This window comes from Erithacus rubecula (assembly GCF_903797595.1).
Source record: "Erithacus rubecula genome assembly, chromosome: 3".
NCBI lineage: Eukaryota > Metazoa > Chordata > Aves > Passeriformes > Muscicapidae > Erithacus > Erithacus rubecula.
The window spans coordinates 66,270,310-66,289,059 of NC_136689.1; the positions used below are offsets into that span (position 1 = coordinate 66,270,310).

Consider the following 18,750-nt stretch of genomic DNA (forward strand, 5'->3'; position numbering starts at 1 on the left):
CTTATTATAGGTAAAAATGCACCCATCTTGCTCCTGAAATAAGTATTGCTATTTCAGACTCAGTATTTCTGTTAAGAATCTGTCAGCAGCCTTAGAGGAGGATGCAGAAAATATATACTTATATTCACACTAAGTGGTTTTTGAACATCAGATGTTCTGCTACCATGCTCTGACCAAGGGAATGTAAAATGAATGTTGTTAGAGACTTTGGTCTTTTGAAGCAGAAATCCAGCTCAAAACCTGTTTAATTTAATTTAATTTAATTGTTCATTTAATTTCATTTATTTAATTCTAGTATTTGAAGTCTGTTTAAAATTAAAAAGCCACTGGACTGACTTAATTCCTACTTGATTTCACTGCATTCCATTGAAGCATTCAAACAAGCTGTATCTAAAAATTATATACACTGTAGAAGTTGCCTTGTGTAAGCACTCATTAGTTTTTTGCATTGTTTTAATGTATACACAGAGACAAAAAGCCCTACATTTAAACACCATGAAGAAACAAAATTAGGCACTTGAAAGTCAGAAATTACACAAGGTAAAATAGCTTGTGTAAGTCTAATTTGGCTTCTCTGTGTGTTCACAAAATGTCTGTGTGTTATACACACACACATACATATAAAGTGTATAATACTTGAGTATATACAGTGAGAAAAGCCTTTAATTATGTAACTACTTTTTTTGTCCACAGAGTGTTTGCTTTATTGAGTGAACAGGATAGACCTGCTTTACATGTGGGTCACCTCACTGGGAAGGCAGCTGTTCCCTGTGCAGCACAGCCTTGTTAATTGTAGAGGCAGGTGAATCACAAGTGAGGTGGAAGACTGGATGAAGAGTCACTGCTTCTCCAGAAAATTAAATTCATAACTTAGAAAGTCAGCTGGATGGATGCTGACAGGTACAGAGGTGTCTGAGAGAGCTCCTGAGCTCCCCTCAAGGAAAATTATCAAGATAAGGTTATGCAATTCAAGTTGCTGTTCTGAGTGAACCCCATTGATTTACACTACTGTAAAGCAGGGGGTCCAATTAGGAACTGCCCTGAGGAAAGGTTGGAAGAGGAGCTAATTTCTAGCTAGGAAATGGTCAGAGCAGGTGGTGGAGGTAAATTCTTCTGGTGGCACCAGAAGAACATCTTGGTCCAGGCTGCGAATCTCTATCTTACCGTACAGTTATTAAGAGCTCACATCAATACCATTATCTTAATTTGGCAAATTCATAAACTTATTAAAAATAAAAAAAAAAGGTAGTAGAACAAAGTTTGCTTTCCTTAATTTCAGGTTAACTGATTCTAATTATCTTACCTAGTTCTAGTTCTTTATTAATTCAGTGCTGCATCAACTGCTCCATCACTTTGCCCAGACTTCTCTCTCTTCCTCAAAACACTGTATGATGCTACTCTAGGTACATTTGTCTAATTTTGTGAGTGCATGCCTTGGGACTGTGTAACTTGATTTGCAAAAACACTGCACACAGTTGCCACCTGGATCTGGGCTTCAAAAATGCAAAATGTTGCACCATGCTCTAGAGTGTTAAACTGCTGCAAGCTTCAAGCACCCAAGACATCAAGGTTTTTACCTTAACCTATCTGCCTCTGAGATTAACAATATGAAAAGAAGGTAATAAACCTTCCCCTTAGAGAGACACTATGAAAATAAATACCTTACTATTTGTGAAACACTTGGATACTTCAAAGGGGAGAATTATAAGAAGTCCCATGAGGGCATTAATTATTAGTTTTTGAGAGCAAGTTAGAAGATAGTACATTAAATAAGTCACAGGACTCCATGCCAAACAAGGAGAAAACAAAGTATTGAAATGCTTCTCATTAAGACACAGATTCCCAAAGGTATTTTAAGTGCTGAAAATCAAGCTTCTTAGGTGAGCATCTATTGCTTTTTTATTTATTTTTATTTTTAACTGAACAAAACAGGAGATCTGCAAGAAAAATTGTCAGCAATAATATAATTATAGGTTGTAGCATAATGCACTATTCATTAAAGTTTGCATCAGAATCCATGTGCACCAGATCTAGGGCACAAATTGACATTGCCCAAGCAATCTTAGGTATAGCATTACAACACATATTATTTTTTCCAATAAACAGTGTACAAATAATTTTCTCTGGTTTTAGGATAATACACAAAGTCATCCACATTCCTCAGTGTGCTCACATCCATAGGAGACAGGATGGGAGCCCTTCTGATTCATCCCTCCCCATATGGGGTACTTACCTCTGTCAGCAGAGTAAATGACACAAATAATTGGTTGCCATCTTTTTTGAATCAACATCAGGAGGGACAGAACATTTTTCCAGTGAGTTTCACCAGTGTTTGCTGACATCAGAGCAATGGTGAAAGTCAGGCATTGTTGGTTCAATCAGGATCATTAGAGAGCCCGTTGAAACAAGCACAGTTTTCTACCTGTTCCCCAGGTAGCTTAGCCCCTTTCACCACTTTCAACTTATTCTTTCTTTTGGTTTATCTTACCTCAAATCCAGCTTTGACAGCATTCACCTGACCCTCCTGAGCTGAAAAATCTCTTAGAGCATTTTGATAAAGCACTGCAAATCCACATCCTACCCCACAGCCAATCCTGCTACCAGAGGAGGCAAGACTAGAGACCTTCTGATCCTTTTACACTTGAATTTTCATCTGACCCCATGAAGGCAGCCTGCTTTTCTCCAGTATATAAATAGACTTCATTCCAATAGGTAAGTTTATTAATCAAACTTTGTACCAAGTAGCTTTGGTTTATTACACTGTCATAATTTCACCTTTACAGTACAAGATTCCTTAAGACAAAAAAGGCAATGAAGCATGCATCCCATAAAACAAAAAATATAGCTACAGTAGTTGCTATGGAATTGCTGAAAATTCCACATAAACCAGGAATTTATGCCAGGAGTTCTTCAAAGTACTGTGGCTGGCCTTCCAAGAATGTGAAAATGTTAATGCCAAGGCTAAGGGAGCTTGATTTCTTCTTCCTTCCTTTGTGTAAACATGATAATACTTCTCTGAGTCCTGGCTTGCAATCCTCTTGAGCTGCAGTGCATGCCAATAGACAGGATATTTGTTCTGCAACAGGGCAATCAAACTGCCCCTGTCAGAGCAGGTCACAGCCACCTTCTCTGTTCCTCCACCCCACATACCTGATGACCTAGGTCATAATGGTCCACAATTTTTCAATTATAACTCAGTGAAGGTGGGTAAAATAAATCAAAACACATTGATTTGTTCTCTTCTTGAATAGAGCTTCTCTTTTAAACTGCAGCTTTTTGTATTTCTGTGAGGGATTACCCCAAATATTCTGTTTCTTCTCCCTCAAGTCAGAGGCACCACTGGAGAAAACTTGCTTGATCACAGAATGTAGCTCCTCATTAAGCCTTGCTCAGAAGAGAGAGTCTTGATGCTTAGTTTCAGCATTTATTCATGTGTCTACCACATATCTGAAATATTCTTTTAAAGCAATTTTCATTTCCTCATTTAAACCGAGAACAGTTTTCACAGGAATATGTAAGGACATTCCTCTTTTTTGAAAGTTTTTTTTCCCATGTTTTGCTTCAGTAGTACTTATTTCATCAAAAATTTATTTCTTAGGTGCTAGAAATGTGTTTTCTTTCCTCTTTTGTCTGCAACCTTCTTCTACTCAGAAACAGTCTCTTGAGGATCACCGTTTCAAGGGCAAAACTCCTACTATGTAAAAATATGTAACCCTCAGGAATATGCTACCTTAGAAATTTTTCAGTTCCAAACAAAAAGTCAGGATGTAGAAGCAGCCCAGAAAAGGTGTTTTGAATGAAAATGTTTGATCACTTTGAGTTAAGAGTTGTAACCTCTCATTACAGACTTTTCATTGTACTGTGTGAATTCTCTTTCTACAGATCTACTACACCTACCTAGTTCTCTAAGGGCTCTTCTTTTCCTTCCCATTTCTCCCCAGTTTTCAATTCTTTGCTTTCTTCAGTCAAATTTATCTTTCCTCAGAACTTCAACTTGGAACCTCCATTCATAAATTTCTCTTCCCCTCAACATTTCACTCTACCAGTCCCAAGCTATGATGAGGCCTTTTCCCCTTGGTGGGAAAAGAGAGTGAGTGCTAGCTGGGAGTTTCCAGAAGACCTGTCACAAATTGTCACATTGCAGAAGAAATGTAAGTATGTTACAAAGCAGGCAATCATGAGCTCACAGAAAGCAAGCCCAGAGAACACAGATTTTTCCATGGGATGAGTGCAGAAGTGCTCCTTGGCAAGAATGGGTAATGACAAACACAAAAAACGCCAATTCAACAAATAAAACATAATTAGCGAGAGCATCCCAAGTAATGAGAAATCGTTTGGTACGTACATCAGTGGCAAGAGGAAGTCAAAAGCAAGTGGATTACTCATCAGAGAAAGCTATTGACTGATGCCAGAGAGGGCTCAGACAGCCTCGGGCCTTCTTTGTACCAGTCTTGGCTAAAAGAGCTCACTTGTGATCAGGTAACTGACATAGTACACATTAATGACAAGGGAATAAGGCTGCAGCCCATACTGAGGCAGAAACAGCTACTACAGGTCTTAGGTAACATTGTGATGTTCAATCCAAGAGTCTGGCTGCACTTCATGCCAGGGCAGTGAAGGAAGTGGCTTAAACAGCATTGGAAACACCAATGTCTATTTCAGAGAGTCCGGGGAAGATGGCCAAGAAATAAGCAAACTGATGTCTGTCTTCAAAAGCGGCATTTGAAAATAAATAAATAAGCCAAGTTTTCACCCCAGAAAGCATCTAGCACAAATAGATACACAATCTGTAAACAGGTATAAAGAAACAAATAGGATAAGCAACTATTAATATAAACTTGTCAGCTAGAAACTGGGACAATCTGGGCAAATTTCCCTCAGCAATGAGGAGCAGACTATGTTATGGAAGAGGGAAGAGTGGACTCCACTCATCTGTGCCTTGGTTAGGCTCTGTGCACATGCTTATAAGGAAGGGAGTTCAGTTTATTTGAAAAATTCGGGCAGAGGGTACAGAAGTTTGGAAACAGCAGTTTTCAGTATTTTACAAGCAAGAGGGTGGACTATAAATGCAATTCCAAAGGGGGTGTTTTGCTAGCAGCCTTCCAAGCTGGCACTAACTGGGGAGCAACTGCAAACACATCAGAGGATGAAATAAGAATTCAAAATAACCCTAAGAAGCTGCTTGTAAAGCAAAGATGACTGAAAAGTAATGAGAGGAATTGTTTTTGGAGGCAGGGTTACCCCTTGTATGCACAGAGACTGGGGCATTGCTGCTCAGCACAGGCTGCAGACACCAGCTGAGGAGAGACCAGAGAGCTGCAGACAGTGGCCAGAGAATGCAGGAGAAGTGGACAAATTGCAGCTGCTCATCTTAAAGAAAACATGGCACAGGGACTTGATAGCAGGCACCAGATGTAAAAGGACACTGTAACAAAGAAAGAGGAGCCTTCCCTTGGCAGAGACCACCACATTCACATTTCAGCAAGGAATATTCAGAGAGGAGGGTTGAGTGTCACCTGGAGATGCTGTAGGGTCTCTCAAGTACTGGGTGTTCCTCAGAGCAGAACCCAGGGAAGCCCCACAAAAGGGACACAGAGCCACACTGAAGTGGTGTACACATGAAACCTTTCTGATGTCCTCTGTAAGAGAAAGAGCTAAAGAGAGGAAGGTCTAAGGTATTAATGGTGTACAATGATTTGCTAGCAGAAACCAGATCAAGTACATGAAATTACATCAACAACTTGCTCTTCCATTTATATTTGGCAATGACACCCATCCTCTCCTAATGCACACAAGCATTTTCTGCTCACTGGCTGTGTTCACGTGTACAAGCGTATATTGATCTGTTTTCTCTCCTTCCCTTCTTACAAAGGAAAAAATAACCGCACAGTTCAGTAATGCACAGGCTGTGCTCCACGATGAAAATAGTCTGAGGCACTTACACGCTGAAGTAAATTTAGCTTAACATAAAAATAACCTTCACAAATTTGAAATGCCTGTTTTACAATTAACGTCAGGTGCTAACAGAATATAATTTTCTTCAGTGTGTAGTAATGTGACAGGCTGACTAAAGCGAGGCAGGCACGTCTCCTGGCCGCCCTCTAGGTCTCGGAAATGCCCCCTTCACCTTTCGGTTCTTCCCTCCGAGTCTCGTCCTTTCTTCAGCCACACAGGGTGCTCCTGCGGCTCGGCGATGCGGTGCGCTCCCGCCCTGCTCGCTGCAGCCGCGCTGCGTTATTAAAGGCACACATACCGTGTAAATAATTGATACGGAGCTAGCGCGCTGCGGAGCCCGAGCGCCTCCTCCTCTTCCTCCCCTTCCCCAGCCCTCGCCCTACCTGCCCCGGCCGCCGGAACGCAGCGCGGCCGCGGGGAGGCGCGGAGCCCCCGCCGAGCCCCGCGCCCTCCCCGCCCCGCGGCGCGTCCCGCCCCCGGCGGGTCGGTGGCGGGGCCGGGCAGGGCCGGGCCGGCGGTGCGGCGGGAGCGGGAGCGGGAGCAGGTGCGGCCGCCCGGCACCGCGGGGGCGGAGCGGGGGGCGGCGGCGCCGGGCCGGGCCGGCAGGTGGGGGCTGCCGGGAGCCGGGGGGTTTGCCCGCCCGCCTCTGGAGGTGCGGCTGGCGGCACGGCGCGGCGAGCGGGCTGCCGCGGGAGGCGCACGGCGGTGGTGGCGGCGGTGACCGCGTCCTCAGCCCGGGCCGCGGAGGGGCCGGCGGGGCCCCTTGCTGCAGAGCCAGATGTGCGGGACGCGGGGCTGCGAGGGCTCGGCGGGGAGGTGCCGGGGGCTGCCGCCGCCGCTGCTGCCGCGGCCGGGGGGGAGCCCTTAGCTGTGCGGGAAGCGGGGAAGCCGTGTCGGGAGCTGTTATTTTCTTCTCCTCCTTCCCTTGCCTTCCCTCTCGTCCCTCCTCCCCCTCCTCACCAAAACCGGGAGAGGAGGCGTGTTCGGTGCCTTGCTGCACCGGTTTTGCTTGGTTTGTTGTTGCAGGGTTTGGTTCGCGGGGTGGCTGGCTTTTTTCTTTTTTTCTCTTTTCTCTTCCAACCTCTCCGCCTTCTCCCTTCCTCTCCTTTGGCCCATCGCATGCTCGGATCCGGCTGGATCCTTCCTTTTCTTTTCGGCGGTGCCTCTCGGAAGGGGGAAGGGAGAGCTGGGATGAGTGCAGCTTGACGCACAGGCGAGGAGCGGGGGGGCACCGCCGGCAGCTGCAGCGGTTCGTGGCCGCAGGGCGCGGGTGAGGAGCGGAGAGAGCGAGGGGCTCCCTCGGTGCCTCCCCCTTTCCTCGCCCCTGTCCTTCTTCCCCTCCTCCTTCTCTCCCTCCCCCATCCGTCTCCTGCCGGGTCCGGCTGAGAGCGTGTGTGCAATACCTTACGCTGCAAGGTGTGTGTGTGCGCGGGCGGAGCAGAGGGAGGGCAGGACTCGCGAGGGAGCCGGGGTTGCCCCGGCCCCCCCTATGTGAGCCTCCCCGGGCGGCTGGATGGCGATAGAGCGGCGCCGCGAGGCGGGCGGCGGGGGCCGGCCGCTGCCGGAGGAGAACGGCTCGGTGCCGGGGGCCCTGGGTCCCGGTGCCGCCGCCCCCCCGGGGCCGCCCCCCGCCAGCGCCGCCGGGGCCGAGATCCAGGCGCTGCCGCTGCCGCCGCCCGCCGCCGCCTGCAGCCCGCTGCTCCTCGACTATGACGGCTCGGTGCTACCCTTCCTCGGGGGGCTGGGCGGCCGCTACCAGCGCACCCTGGTGCTGCTCACCTGGATCCCGGCGCTCGTCATCGGCTTCAGCAAGTTCTCGGACTCCTTCCTCCTGGACCAGCCCGACTTCTGGTGCCGGGAGGCGGACGGGCAGGGCAACTGGAGCGGGACCTTGGCTCCGATCCACGCCAACCACAGTGGCAACGGGAGCATCTTCCCCACGCCAGGGCTGCCCACCCCCGCGGGGGACAACGCCAGCGAGTGCGGCTGCCGCGAGTGGCACTACCGCATCCGAGCCGGTCTCGTCCAAAACGTCGTGAGCAAGGTGAGAAAGGCGAATTCCCTCGGACCCCCTCCCTGTCCGGCCCTCTCGAATCCTCTCGGCACCCGCTCTTTCCAAGGCTAGGGGAGCCCCTGGACACGATACGGATCTGTCCTTGCGTGCCGCAGCTGGGTCGGTCAAGTGCCCCTGGGTTAGCCTCCCACCCGCGAAAGTCAATCCCGCATTCCCGCAGCCCTTTCCCTCCCGCTGTGTCCAGCTTGTGGACTTGTACCCGCACACTGGTTGCAGCACTAAGCTGCAAAGTTACGTCCTGAAACGGGATCCTGTGTGTCTCTTTGGGTTCCTGGTACTGTCCTGCTTTTCTGGGTATCTGTGGGAAAGCTGCTGTTAGGCACGAGCCCCAGTCAATAAGGGAAAAAGGTTGCAGAGAGGGCTCCAGCTGATCTTTGTGCAAGTGTACTAAAGCAGCTCTACCAATCAAAAACCAGGTTGATTTTTGGGGAAGGTAAAGAAACTGTTGTGAGTAAAATAAGAAAAAAGTTCTCCTGAATTCCTCTGGTTTTGTACTTGCTCTCTTGAAAACTATTTTGTCACAGCAATTAAAGAAATGTCTCACAAGCTGTTTTACTCCACAAACAGAAAGTGCATGCTGCTGTGTTTTGTGTTTCCACATGTAATGGCTAAAGTGGAAAATTTCTAGTGAAGAAACTGTGCCGCTCTTGCTTCATATTTGCTGAGTAGTGCCTATAAAAAAATCACCTTCCCTTTTCACCTGAAAGCTTTTGCTTGTTTTTAGTATTGGCCCTGCAAAAGCCCCACAGGCTGTAGACAGGCCTTATTGATATTAACAGGCAGCTGAAGTTCCTGGAAATGTAAAATTAAATGCTTACACCAGGGAAGTAGTTCCCCTAATCTCAAGACCCCCTCCTAAGTAAGATCAGCAAAAATTACTTCCTGCCTGGGAGCAGTGTTTTGGCTTAACTGTGTTTATCTAGTTGGGATAAAGAAATGAGGCAACAATCAGATGAACAACATAATTGTGCTTTGGTCAGCCAGCACGCACTTATATTGAATCATTGAAAATCATTTCAGTTTTTCTTTGTGTCCCTTGAAAGAGTGTGCAACAGGCAAAAAGCAAGTTCCTCAATACCTTGAACCCAAAATGGATTAAAAAGAAAGGTAACCCAGCTGCACTCCTTTCATGAGAGGAACATAGGCACATGTTGGATCTGAATGGTTTGTGATACAGAAATGTATAAGAAAATTCGATATTTAAGGTGGTCAGATTTTCTTTTTATATCCAGAAACGGAGCTATTCATGTCTTTGGGGGTTTAGCACTGAAGCTTTAGCTTGAAAAAAGTACCTTGAAATATGTTTTTAGTCCAAACTTTTAAAAAAAAATTTTGGAAATGTTTGAATCTTTTGAAGGTCATCGTCAAGTTGGCCACAAAAGGTCAAGGGAGAGTTAGTTTGCTGTCTTGCATGCTTCTTTAGAGATAATAAAAAAAGTGTTCTTTGGAAGAACTTGCGGTAAAGGGCAGATCAATTTTAAGGGATAAACAAACATCTGTGGCCCCTGCTGTCTTGTTTTGTATTAGAAAGAATAATAATCATCTTTTGAGACTATGGGTTTTTCCAGTGTGGAGTTTTTATTTTTATTGTATGCTCACTTCCAAAAACCTGGCAGCTTTTTTGCTTTGATTTGTAATACCATGTAATTATAATTAGATTGTTTTCTCAGGGTCAGGATTCCTCCTTAGTTTGTACTTTGGTTTTGTTTTAGGGGTTTTCTGGGTGGGTGTGCTGCCTGTTCTTATTCTAATGAAGAAGGAGAGGAAAAACCCAGACAGAAGATCATCATAGCTTGATTTGGACTTAATTTCTTATCAGTCCCCAGGAGCTCTGATACTGTGGGAGCAGTTCTGGTAACCACTGACTCCTCTTGCATGCATCTCACTGTCCTTTGTGAGAAAGAGCTGCTCTGGATCAATTAAAGAGACTGGATGTTCAGATCACCCTTAACTCCCCTCAAAAATGCATTTATTTCTGTAATGTATTATGCAATGTTCTCATCTTTCTAAATAGAGTTTTATTAAATCTTAGTCTAATATATGCTCATCTGTGTAGTAGCCAGGGGTTATATTGAAATATCATAAAGAGAGCCAAAAGTATATTAATAAAAAATGTACTTTTGTTTGGCAAGTAAATCCTCTCATACTTACTTTCAGTGGTCTGAGCTAATAGCTGCTGGATATTCCATCATTGCTTTGTATAGTGAAACTATGAAACAATTCTCGTTATTTAGCACAAACCATATCTGATGTGCATGTATGTGAGACTTCACTGCCCCATTCCTTAGGGGCAGGGTAGCTGTCCTTAAACTGTGTTAAGTTCCACTGTCTCCATAGCCCATCTTCTAACGGTGCACCCTTCATCAGATGCTGTATCCCTGTCCAGACTTTCTCAGCCATCCCTTCCCTGATGCCCATTTTCTCCCAGCCTGTGTCACACTTGGGATTGATGGAGTGGAGATCTTGCTGTTTCCAGCCCTGCTTGGTGCTTTGTTGAGCCTCACTTCTCTGAGTGTTTGCTGGAGCCAGGGGTGGCCTTGCACCTTTCTTCAAGACTGGCACTGCTGTGTTAGACACTGTCATTATCCTGACCTGCTTGACTGAGTCACTGGGAACGGTGCTTTTTATAGTGCTGCCAGTCATTAGAACTGGGAATGGTAATAAAGGACATAGTGCTTATTATTTACCACTGCTGAAATACATGTAGTGAAGAGGTCAGATGCATAATTTAACCACAGGGATTCTAGTGGCCATGCTAAATCACCCTTCTGAGCTAATGTCCTGACTTGGCACATAAATCTTGGTCTTTAGCTTGGTTTGTACATAAATATCTTCCCTTAGCACATTTCACTTGCAAGACTTTTTCACTGTTAAATGATTCATTGAAGATTTTCATCTATTCTTTCTCACAACATCAACATCATCATACTGTTATTAATAGAGTGCACATGTATTTCTTGAGAGATGCATCCTAAACCAGCCCTTAGGCAAAAGGCTAGTTTAAAAAAAAGGTATTTTTAATGGTCCATGTATCATCTCACTAGCATCCAAAGGAAGGATGCTGAGAAACACTCTTTTAATTATTTTTTTTCTGTGGGGAAACCTGAGACCTCCTTTCCGCTGTGTGCAAAGTGGTGCTTCAGGTAAATTATTAGCGTTAACACAATGAGCAACATAGTGACAGTGAGCAACATAGTGACAATGAGCAACATAGTGACAACTAAACGTATGTAGCCATCAAGTTTAGCAGGAAGCTGGAGTGTGTGCTCAGCAGGGACTTTCCGAACGCTCTCACTAACTTCTTTAGCGCCTGCACCTTCTGACCATCTGCAAAGGCAGCTGTTATCTTGGGACAGCCTTTTCATGGAAGCTCTTAGTTACAGGATTGATGGTTGTTGGTTTGTTCACTCCGTTACTAGGATGACCCATCCTCTGTGTTTGATTGCATTAAGTGGTGGGGTTGTTTGCTGTTCTGCATGCTAATTTGTATAATGGAGACCAAAAGCTGATGATGGACAAGGAATGGGCTTGATTAAATTGCAGAGGTTGATGGCAAATCATCCTTCTGTGTGCACTTGCAACGTTCCAGATCATTCCACCTCTTGGAGTTGGCGTAAGAGGGAAGTGGTTAGTTGAAGGCTGCATTTTAATCACTTGGAGTAATTATGTAATAATATTTCATGTCTAGTCACAAGGGAATTCCTGTTGTGACTGCTTTTATGCTCCAGATGCCTTGTTTTCCTGCAATGCTGTTCGCTTGGCTCTCAACTTCCCACTTGATTTGGGTTGAGTCATCTTCTTTCCGAAGTAACATGGCAATCATTTTACCTATTTGCCACTGGTTCAAACATTCTCATGCCAATTTGGCTGAGCCTCTAGCAATTTGTCCCTGCCAAAACAAGCAGAGCTGAAGTCAGAAGAGCCAAATGGTCTGGGGGCAAGGATGTCTGAACTTAGATTGATTTGGTCTATGACTGGTGCCCTTTGCTCCTGCAAGGGCAGATGTCTGTGCTTAACTGGTCTTCCTTCTCCTTGCTTTTATTGCAGTTCTGGCACTTGTCTGGGCACACCTTCATCTGAATCAGCTTGCTAGCCTGATAGAAAACTTCCTCTTAAAATAATTTTTTTCTTATTTTCCTGGATGTTCTATTGGGTTAATTGAAGTTAAGTTGTTCTGTGCAGTGACGTGCTTTAGTCTGTGGTGTTGTCCTGTGGGATTATTGCTGGTATCCTCAAGTAGCCAGAAATGATAAAACAAACAAATTTCTTTGTGATGATAGTGATGATGAATTTAGCACAGATTGCAGAATAATATTTCTTGGAGTAGAGGATAGGTGTACATTTTAAATGGACTTTGAGAATACAGTTATTAATTACTTTGAAGGCATCATTCTGATAAGGCCCTCCCCAAAAAAATAACTGTGCCACCCTTATCTCCCCCCATTTGTGCCTGTAATCTCATTTGTTTCTGCATATTCTCCAGTTGGCTAGTCTCTGCAAAGAGACTTTAGAAATGCTGATGCTTCTTTTTTTTTTTTTTTCCCCTTGCAGCTGACAGGATTTGTCTTGTCAGTGTTAGTTCCTGGCCGACTGGCTTCTACCTGGTCCCAAATCAATGAAAACCTTGAGTTATTGTACCCACTGCAGTAGTTGGGTCAGAAGTGACAATATTGAAGCTACTACATCACTTTGTTTCCACTGAACAGATTGAAGGGGGTGTAGGGACCTGCAAAGCAGAAACTTACAATGGGTAGAAAGTCTGTTCTAAATTTCTTTCAGCCAAGGCTTTGGAATGACTCTCAGCTTCTAATGGGTGCTGAAGGGGTCAACAAGTCTCTGTGGTCAGAGGTATCCATAAATATTGCCAAACCAGAGCAAACATCTAATACTATTTTATTTCATGGCCTCCTCAGCTATGCGAGAGATCCCAAACTATATTTTTTTTATCAGCTAGCTGATAAAAAATCAGTGGTTACTGCTCTGAGCCTTCACAGACTTGAAAAATCTTTTTGTTAAAGAGGAGGCAAAGGGGAGCTATTGGCTTGTCCTGCTGCAGCTGCCCTGGCTCCTGCTCGCACATACTGAGAGTGATGACAGAGCCTCCTGGTTATCAGGGCACAGGTGAGCAACATTCTGGAAGAACAGGGTGAGTTTCTGGCTGAGTGGCATCAAGGAAGGGGATGGCTGTTTTGGGAACAGCACCTGCAACTTCCCGTGTGAAGAACTGTCCTCTGTCTGCAGACTGCAAGTAAACTGATGTTTGAAACAACCAAGTATGATATCACAGGGCTTCTTGTTTAGTGAGCCTAGAAACTGGTTTTACTTATTTGGAGGTGTTATGTACTGGCCAAAGCCTTTTAAAGCAGTTGGTCTAGAAAGCAAAGACCAATTAAGACCAACACTGACATCAGAACTCAGGTAGTTTTGGGTTTTTGTCTAGCATGGATTTTTTTTCACTACAGGAAATGTACATGCAGTTCATGTTTATTATCACCCTTAAGATAAAACATCTCAGTTACAGGAATCTGATTTCAATTTACCATAAATAGTTTGTAGCATTGCTACAACTAGCAATGATCCTTCAGGAAGGTAATTCCATATTGAATTCTCAGCTTTTCAAGGCTTGATATTGAGCCTTTCATAAAAGTCATTTTTTGTGTATATGTCAAAAAGCCACCTTTTTTTTTTTTTTTTTTTATAACCTTCTGGATGGACATGATGTTTGAAATGCTTGGGGTTCTGTTTGTTTTTGTTTCCACTCCCTAATACATCCTGTATCTCTGTCACGTAATTTAAATATACGGACCCTGCCCATGTTGTGACAGAAATTGCTGGCTGTGGTGAATGTTTACCAGCTGTGCAGGCAGTCTAACCCCAAATTTCTGAAGTGCACTAACAGTTTTACTTCTTCTTACCCTGGCTACAAGACTGCAGTTATAAAAGGTGATCTCATGTTTTTTAAAGCATTTGTCAAAAAAGGAACTGGCACTCAAGAAAGCATATAATTTGTAGCTTTTTCTGATGGAGACATTGAGATGAGGCATACAGGACAGCCAAATTTCAGGGGTTCATTTCTTAATGAAACAACATCTGGAATAGCACAAGATTTATGACTTTCTTGAACTTTAAAACTTCTGCCGTTCTGATGGTGAAAAAGTCTCATCAAAACAGTTTTAGAGAACTGCTAAATTCAGAAAATGCTGGAAGAGATACAGTGCTTTTGTGTAGCTCATCTTTTGTTTGTCAGTCTATTTGCTCCTGCCTACCTGGCATCCCTGCTCAGGACAGCTACTCTCATTCCCTCCCTCTCTCCCTCCCTTTCATATTCCTTCCTCTTCCCGCTCTTCAGCACAGCCAGGCTGGCGCTGGCTTACCCGCAAGTAACTGTGGAATTAATTAGGCTGAGATCTTGCTACAGAACAAAGGACTGGGGTTTGCTGCAGACAATGGGTAGAAGATCAGAGTAGCCTGTTGTAGGAATATGCTGCAGCTTTGCAGCAGTGATGATTGTTCAGTTCTTGCACCGAATTCCATTAAAACAGCTTCTCTCAGGTTTTGGTCACCTTAACTCAAATGTGTGATTAGCTCTCATAATGTAATTTATTTTTATAATTTTTACCATCTGACTTTTGACAGCAGATGGCTTTGTGTGCATTCTGAATTCCCTTTTAAAGTCAAAGAGGAAGGAAGGAACCTGAAGGAGGGAGAAAGGCGTTTCAACACTCTTTCAATCCATGTCATCAGTTGCAGAGGTTTCCAGGCAAACCCCTTTTCACTGTCTGATAACTGCTCAGCACTACTGGATCTGCACTGATCCACACCCAGTCTTGGTGTTGGGGAGCCTGCCCCCACACCAGCCTGTAAAAACTGGCAGGAAGCAGGGATTAATGCATGTGTTGAGTTGTTCCTGCTGATCCATGCCATGTCATACCTGCTGGGAACATGCAATAGGTTTGTAGCTATTGCCACAAAGAAGGATCAGTGCTGTGCTTGGTGTGACTGGCATACTTGGGGTGGAACCTCCTGCTTGTTCTCTGAGCTGATGAGGAGTGTAAATGTGCTGTCAGTATGATGGGCTGGGTAAGAAAGTTCAATGTGTACTACAACGGTTTATTAGAATTTTTTATTTTTTTAATATAATCTGGGAGAGCCCCAATTGCCGGTTGTTACACTGAAAAACAAGAACAAAAGATTAGGTAAGTGGATGTATCCTGATCCTCATTTCTGGGATGCCTATCTAGATCCCCCAGGAGCAAAGCTATGAGAATCAGGAATGCTGCTTGTGGAATGCAGGGAAGCGGTATGTTCACTTTCTCCAGCAGCAAGTGATTTATAGTCACCCTTGTGCATTGTTTTCAGAGCAGGGTGGTCTGGTTCCCTAAAAAAGGTTCTTTGCCTCCAGACAGTGGTGGAGGAATTCATTTTGGCCCAAATACTATCTGTCTGCTACTCTGCAGAGCTCTGGAGCTGCCTGTTTTCCTCCTGGCCTTCAGGCCAAAGTCCATGATCATGCAGACAGTGTTGCAATGTGCACCCTAGAAATATCATTAAGGATAGGGACAGTAAATTAAACTGTAAGACCTTTTCCCCACTGTGTCTTCAGAGCTGTGTAAAATGCTGTCTTCCTGAACAATATAAGCTTGACAGACCAGTTTCACCTTCTGATTTGTAAACCAAGTGGAATATTTTTCTCCATTCTTCCCTACCCTTAATATTTATTTAGGTCTGAATTAATACTGGACCCGGGGGATTTTTTCCCTCTCCTTTTCTTCTTGCCTGAGTTGCAATAGTCATAGTTTGCAAATGATGAGAGGGCAAGGTCACGGCACCAATTGCATGCCAGGGTTGAGATGTCTGGTCTTTTTATCTAAGGTGGCAAGTATTTCTTATGAGCAATGACTTTCTCTTATCTACCACTTCATCCTTCTCAATTTCAGAGTTTCTTGCCATACTTGAGTTTGGTTTTTTCCCTCTGGATTAAAAACAGCCCAACAAGATAGTAAACTAGATGTTGCCATGTCAGTCCTGTCAAGCCTGCAACATATTTTGTGCATTCCTGTTTTGTCAGCCTGAAAAATGCTAGTCCACAAAGCGTTAACTTGATAGTGAATGTTAATATTTAACTATGATGTTGTAGGGTTTTTTATGCATGGCTTCTATTTACAGTGCTTACTTAGACCAGTTCAAAACACAAATTTGATAGCTAGTGTAACTTTTCTAGTTTGGTTGTGAAGTCAGTCCCAGCAGCATGCACCTTGTCCAGAATAAATGGTTTTTGGCTGAATACTGAGGAATGGTGCTCAAATGCCACTTTTCAGTGTGTGTAGTCTCAGTCCTAGGGATGGGCGTGGTTGCTCATGGTCTTTTCATGAAGCCAGAGGGAGGCAAGCAGCTGCAAGGTGTTAGAGCAAAGAGTGGATTGAAAATTAAAGTCACTTTTGTGGTGAAGTCTTCTAATCATATCAGAATGTATGTAGATAAGATACTTTGTTGCAGCACAGACATGTAAAAAGAGATACTGAAATATCCTGATGCCGCTCTGTGGAAAATTATTAATATAGTATTATGAATACTGAGCAGGAAAGCTTCAAGCAGGATTTTGTATCTCCCAACTCTTTGATGTTAGATGATATTACGGAGTTGGGAAAAACTAAGCAGATCACATCAGCTGAGAAACAAGCTAGTTGACTAATCTGTGGATGGCAAAGGCTGAGGAAGATCTAAATGTCTCAGAATAAAGGGAACTCCTACTGAAAATAAAAGAAGTAGTGGTGAAGAGGTGGGTGGTACATGGATGCTCCTAAAGTTGATTTAATCATGTTGAGTATTCAGAAGATTGTCATAGGATTAGCAAATCATATTTTAATTGTTGGCACATTAGCAATTATTATTTAGTTAGCAAACTTCTTTCTTCCCTCTCCCATTGGGGAAAAGAAACAGATCTGTGATGAGAGCAAGTTTGGGAATAGAAGAGCTGATATCTCCTGACTGAAGTGTGGAGTTGAAGGGCAGTTGAAATTTCTCAGTTCTGCAGTGTCTCAGGGGGCATTATCTTGGGATTCTCTTGATGTGCTCAGTGGAGAGCTTGGAGGGTCTTTTTTGCTTATGGCATAGACTAAGTAACAATTTAGTGCAGAACACTAAATTTAAAATCTTTTCCAAGTTAGTTTACTGGCATTGAAATGGAGTCAATATATGTCCTTTTGCATATTTGAAATTCTGAGCTTGTTTTGTGACTACAATATTGCTTGAACCTTCTCTTCATGCTGAGGATATGTCCCTTAAAGGTGAGCCATGACTGAAAGGCTTTAGAAAGGCCTTTCAGCTGCCTGGGTGGAATGGGCCATGCACATACTGCTTGTGAGCAGGACAGCATCTCCCTGCAGGGCACAGTGGGCACAGCCTGCTTACTCTGAGGTAATTAATATAAGAGGTACTGTGTCTCTGCCTATCCAGTTTCAAGCAGCTTGAGGAAACCTGTGCCTTAGGTTTCCCATTATGATGACAGAGTCAAAGTGTTCACACCAGGAGGAAGTGCTGTGTTCTGTGTCAGTGCTCACACAGTAATGCGTGGCACTGAGCCTTTGTGCTTTATTTTTAAGGCTGTAATACCAGACCAAAAAAATACACACTTGAAAAACTAATGCAGAAATTACACAGCTAAGATGTGCATATCAGAAGATTGTGGCTTTGAAGGAGATGTATTTCAGCTACTTAAACTATGTTAAACTTCAGAAACTATTAAGGAAACTTGTGAAGTCCATGGTTATGCAGTCCTGGACTATTTTGTGGGGATGGAAGCTGTTTTCATAGGTTCATATTATGCTGCACAATCTAATTATATCTTTCTTGGAAGGCAGCTAAGCACACGTCCTCTGGCTCATGTGCCACCCCCTCTTTTTCCCCCCACTCCTCTCCCTCCCCATGTCCTCAATACCTTTGTTTTGGTGATAGTATCAAAAGTAGTTTCTTTGCTTTACTTTTCAAATGGTGAATTGCCCAGGTGGTCAGTCATGTCTGTAGTCAAAGCAATCTGACAATTTCTGTGTAAATGACCTTGTGTTTACTGTTCACAAGTCGTTTTTCTGGGCTGCAGTTTTTCCTTGCCAGGTGTCTGCTGCGGTCAGAAATGGTTTACTGGTTTCTGAGAATGAAAAGTACAGCAAATGTTGTTTCCATTGTAAGAAAAACAGATTGGATAAGAAGCTGACCCAAACAAGCCCTGGCATCTGTTGAGTTAGCAAGCTCCAGTGTGTGGGGATAGGGACCTGAGGTTTGCTAGGAGCTGGAAGAAGGCAGATATTGAGCTAAAGGTCATACTGTGGTACCAGCAATATTTCTCTTGACACCTGAGTAAGAGTTCTTGCAAATCTGGATGATTATAAACCTCTCAAAATACCAGTGTGTACTTGCTCAGTAAAAATTTCGAAGTATTAAAGTTCTGAGCACTTAGACACTGGCCAAAGATTTCAGCAAAAGCATCCACTTATGATAAAGCTGAACAATGGTAGAAATACTTGGTTTTTAGAGGTCTAGCCTCATACAGAGAGGAAGCAGCTTGAAAGTCAGGTGTTGACTGTGTGTTGGGTTGAGGCATTCCACTGTAGGTGTGGTGTAGGTTTATTTGAGTGGCTGTTCAAAGAAAACAAACAACAAAACCTCTTAATAGCTGACTTGTTTTTCTTGCATGTTGTGTTTTTTGACTCTTCAAGTCCACTTGT

At 44.0% G+C, this 18,750-nt stretch overlaps 1 protein-coding gene across 3 annotated transcripts in view; it reads left to right on the forward strand.

Annotated features, from left to right (window-relative positions):
• Positions 1-7,320: 7,320 nt before the first annotated feature.
• Positions 7,321-18,750, forward strand: part of SLC22A23 (solute carrier family 22 member 23) — a 106,051-nt gene continuing 94,621 nt past the window's right edge. For all 3 annotated transcript variants that reach the window (XM_079300983.1, XM_079300984.1, XM_079300985.1), the window contains exon 1: positions 7,321-7,999. In XM_079300983.1, the coding sequence (XP_079157109.1) occupies positions 7,469-7,999 (531 nt within the window). In that variant the 5' untranslated portion in view covers positions 7,321-7,468. The remainder of the gene's footprint in view (positions 8,000-18,750) is intronic.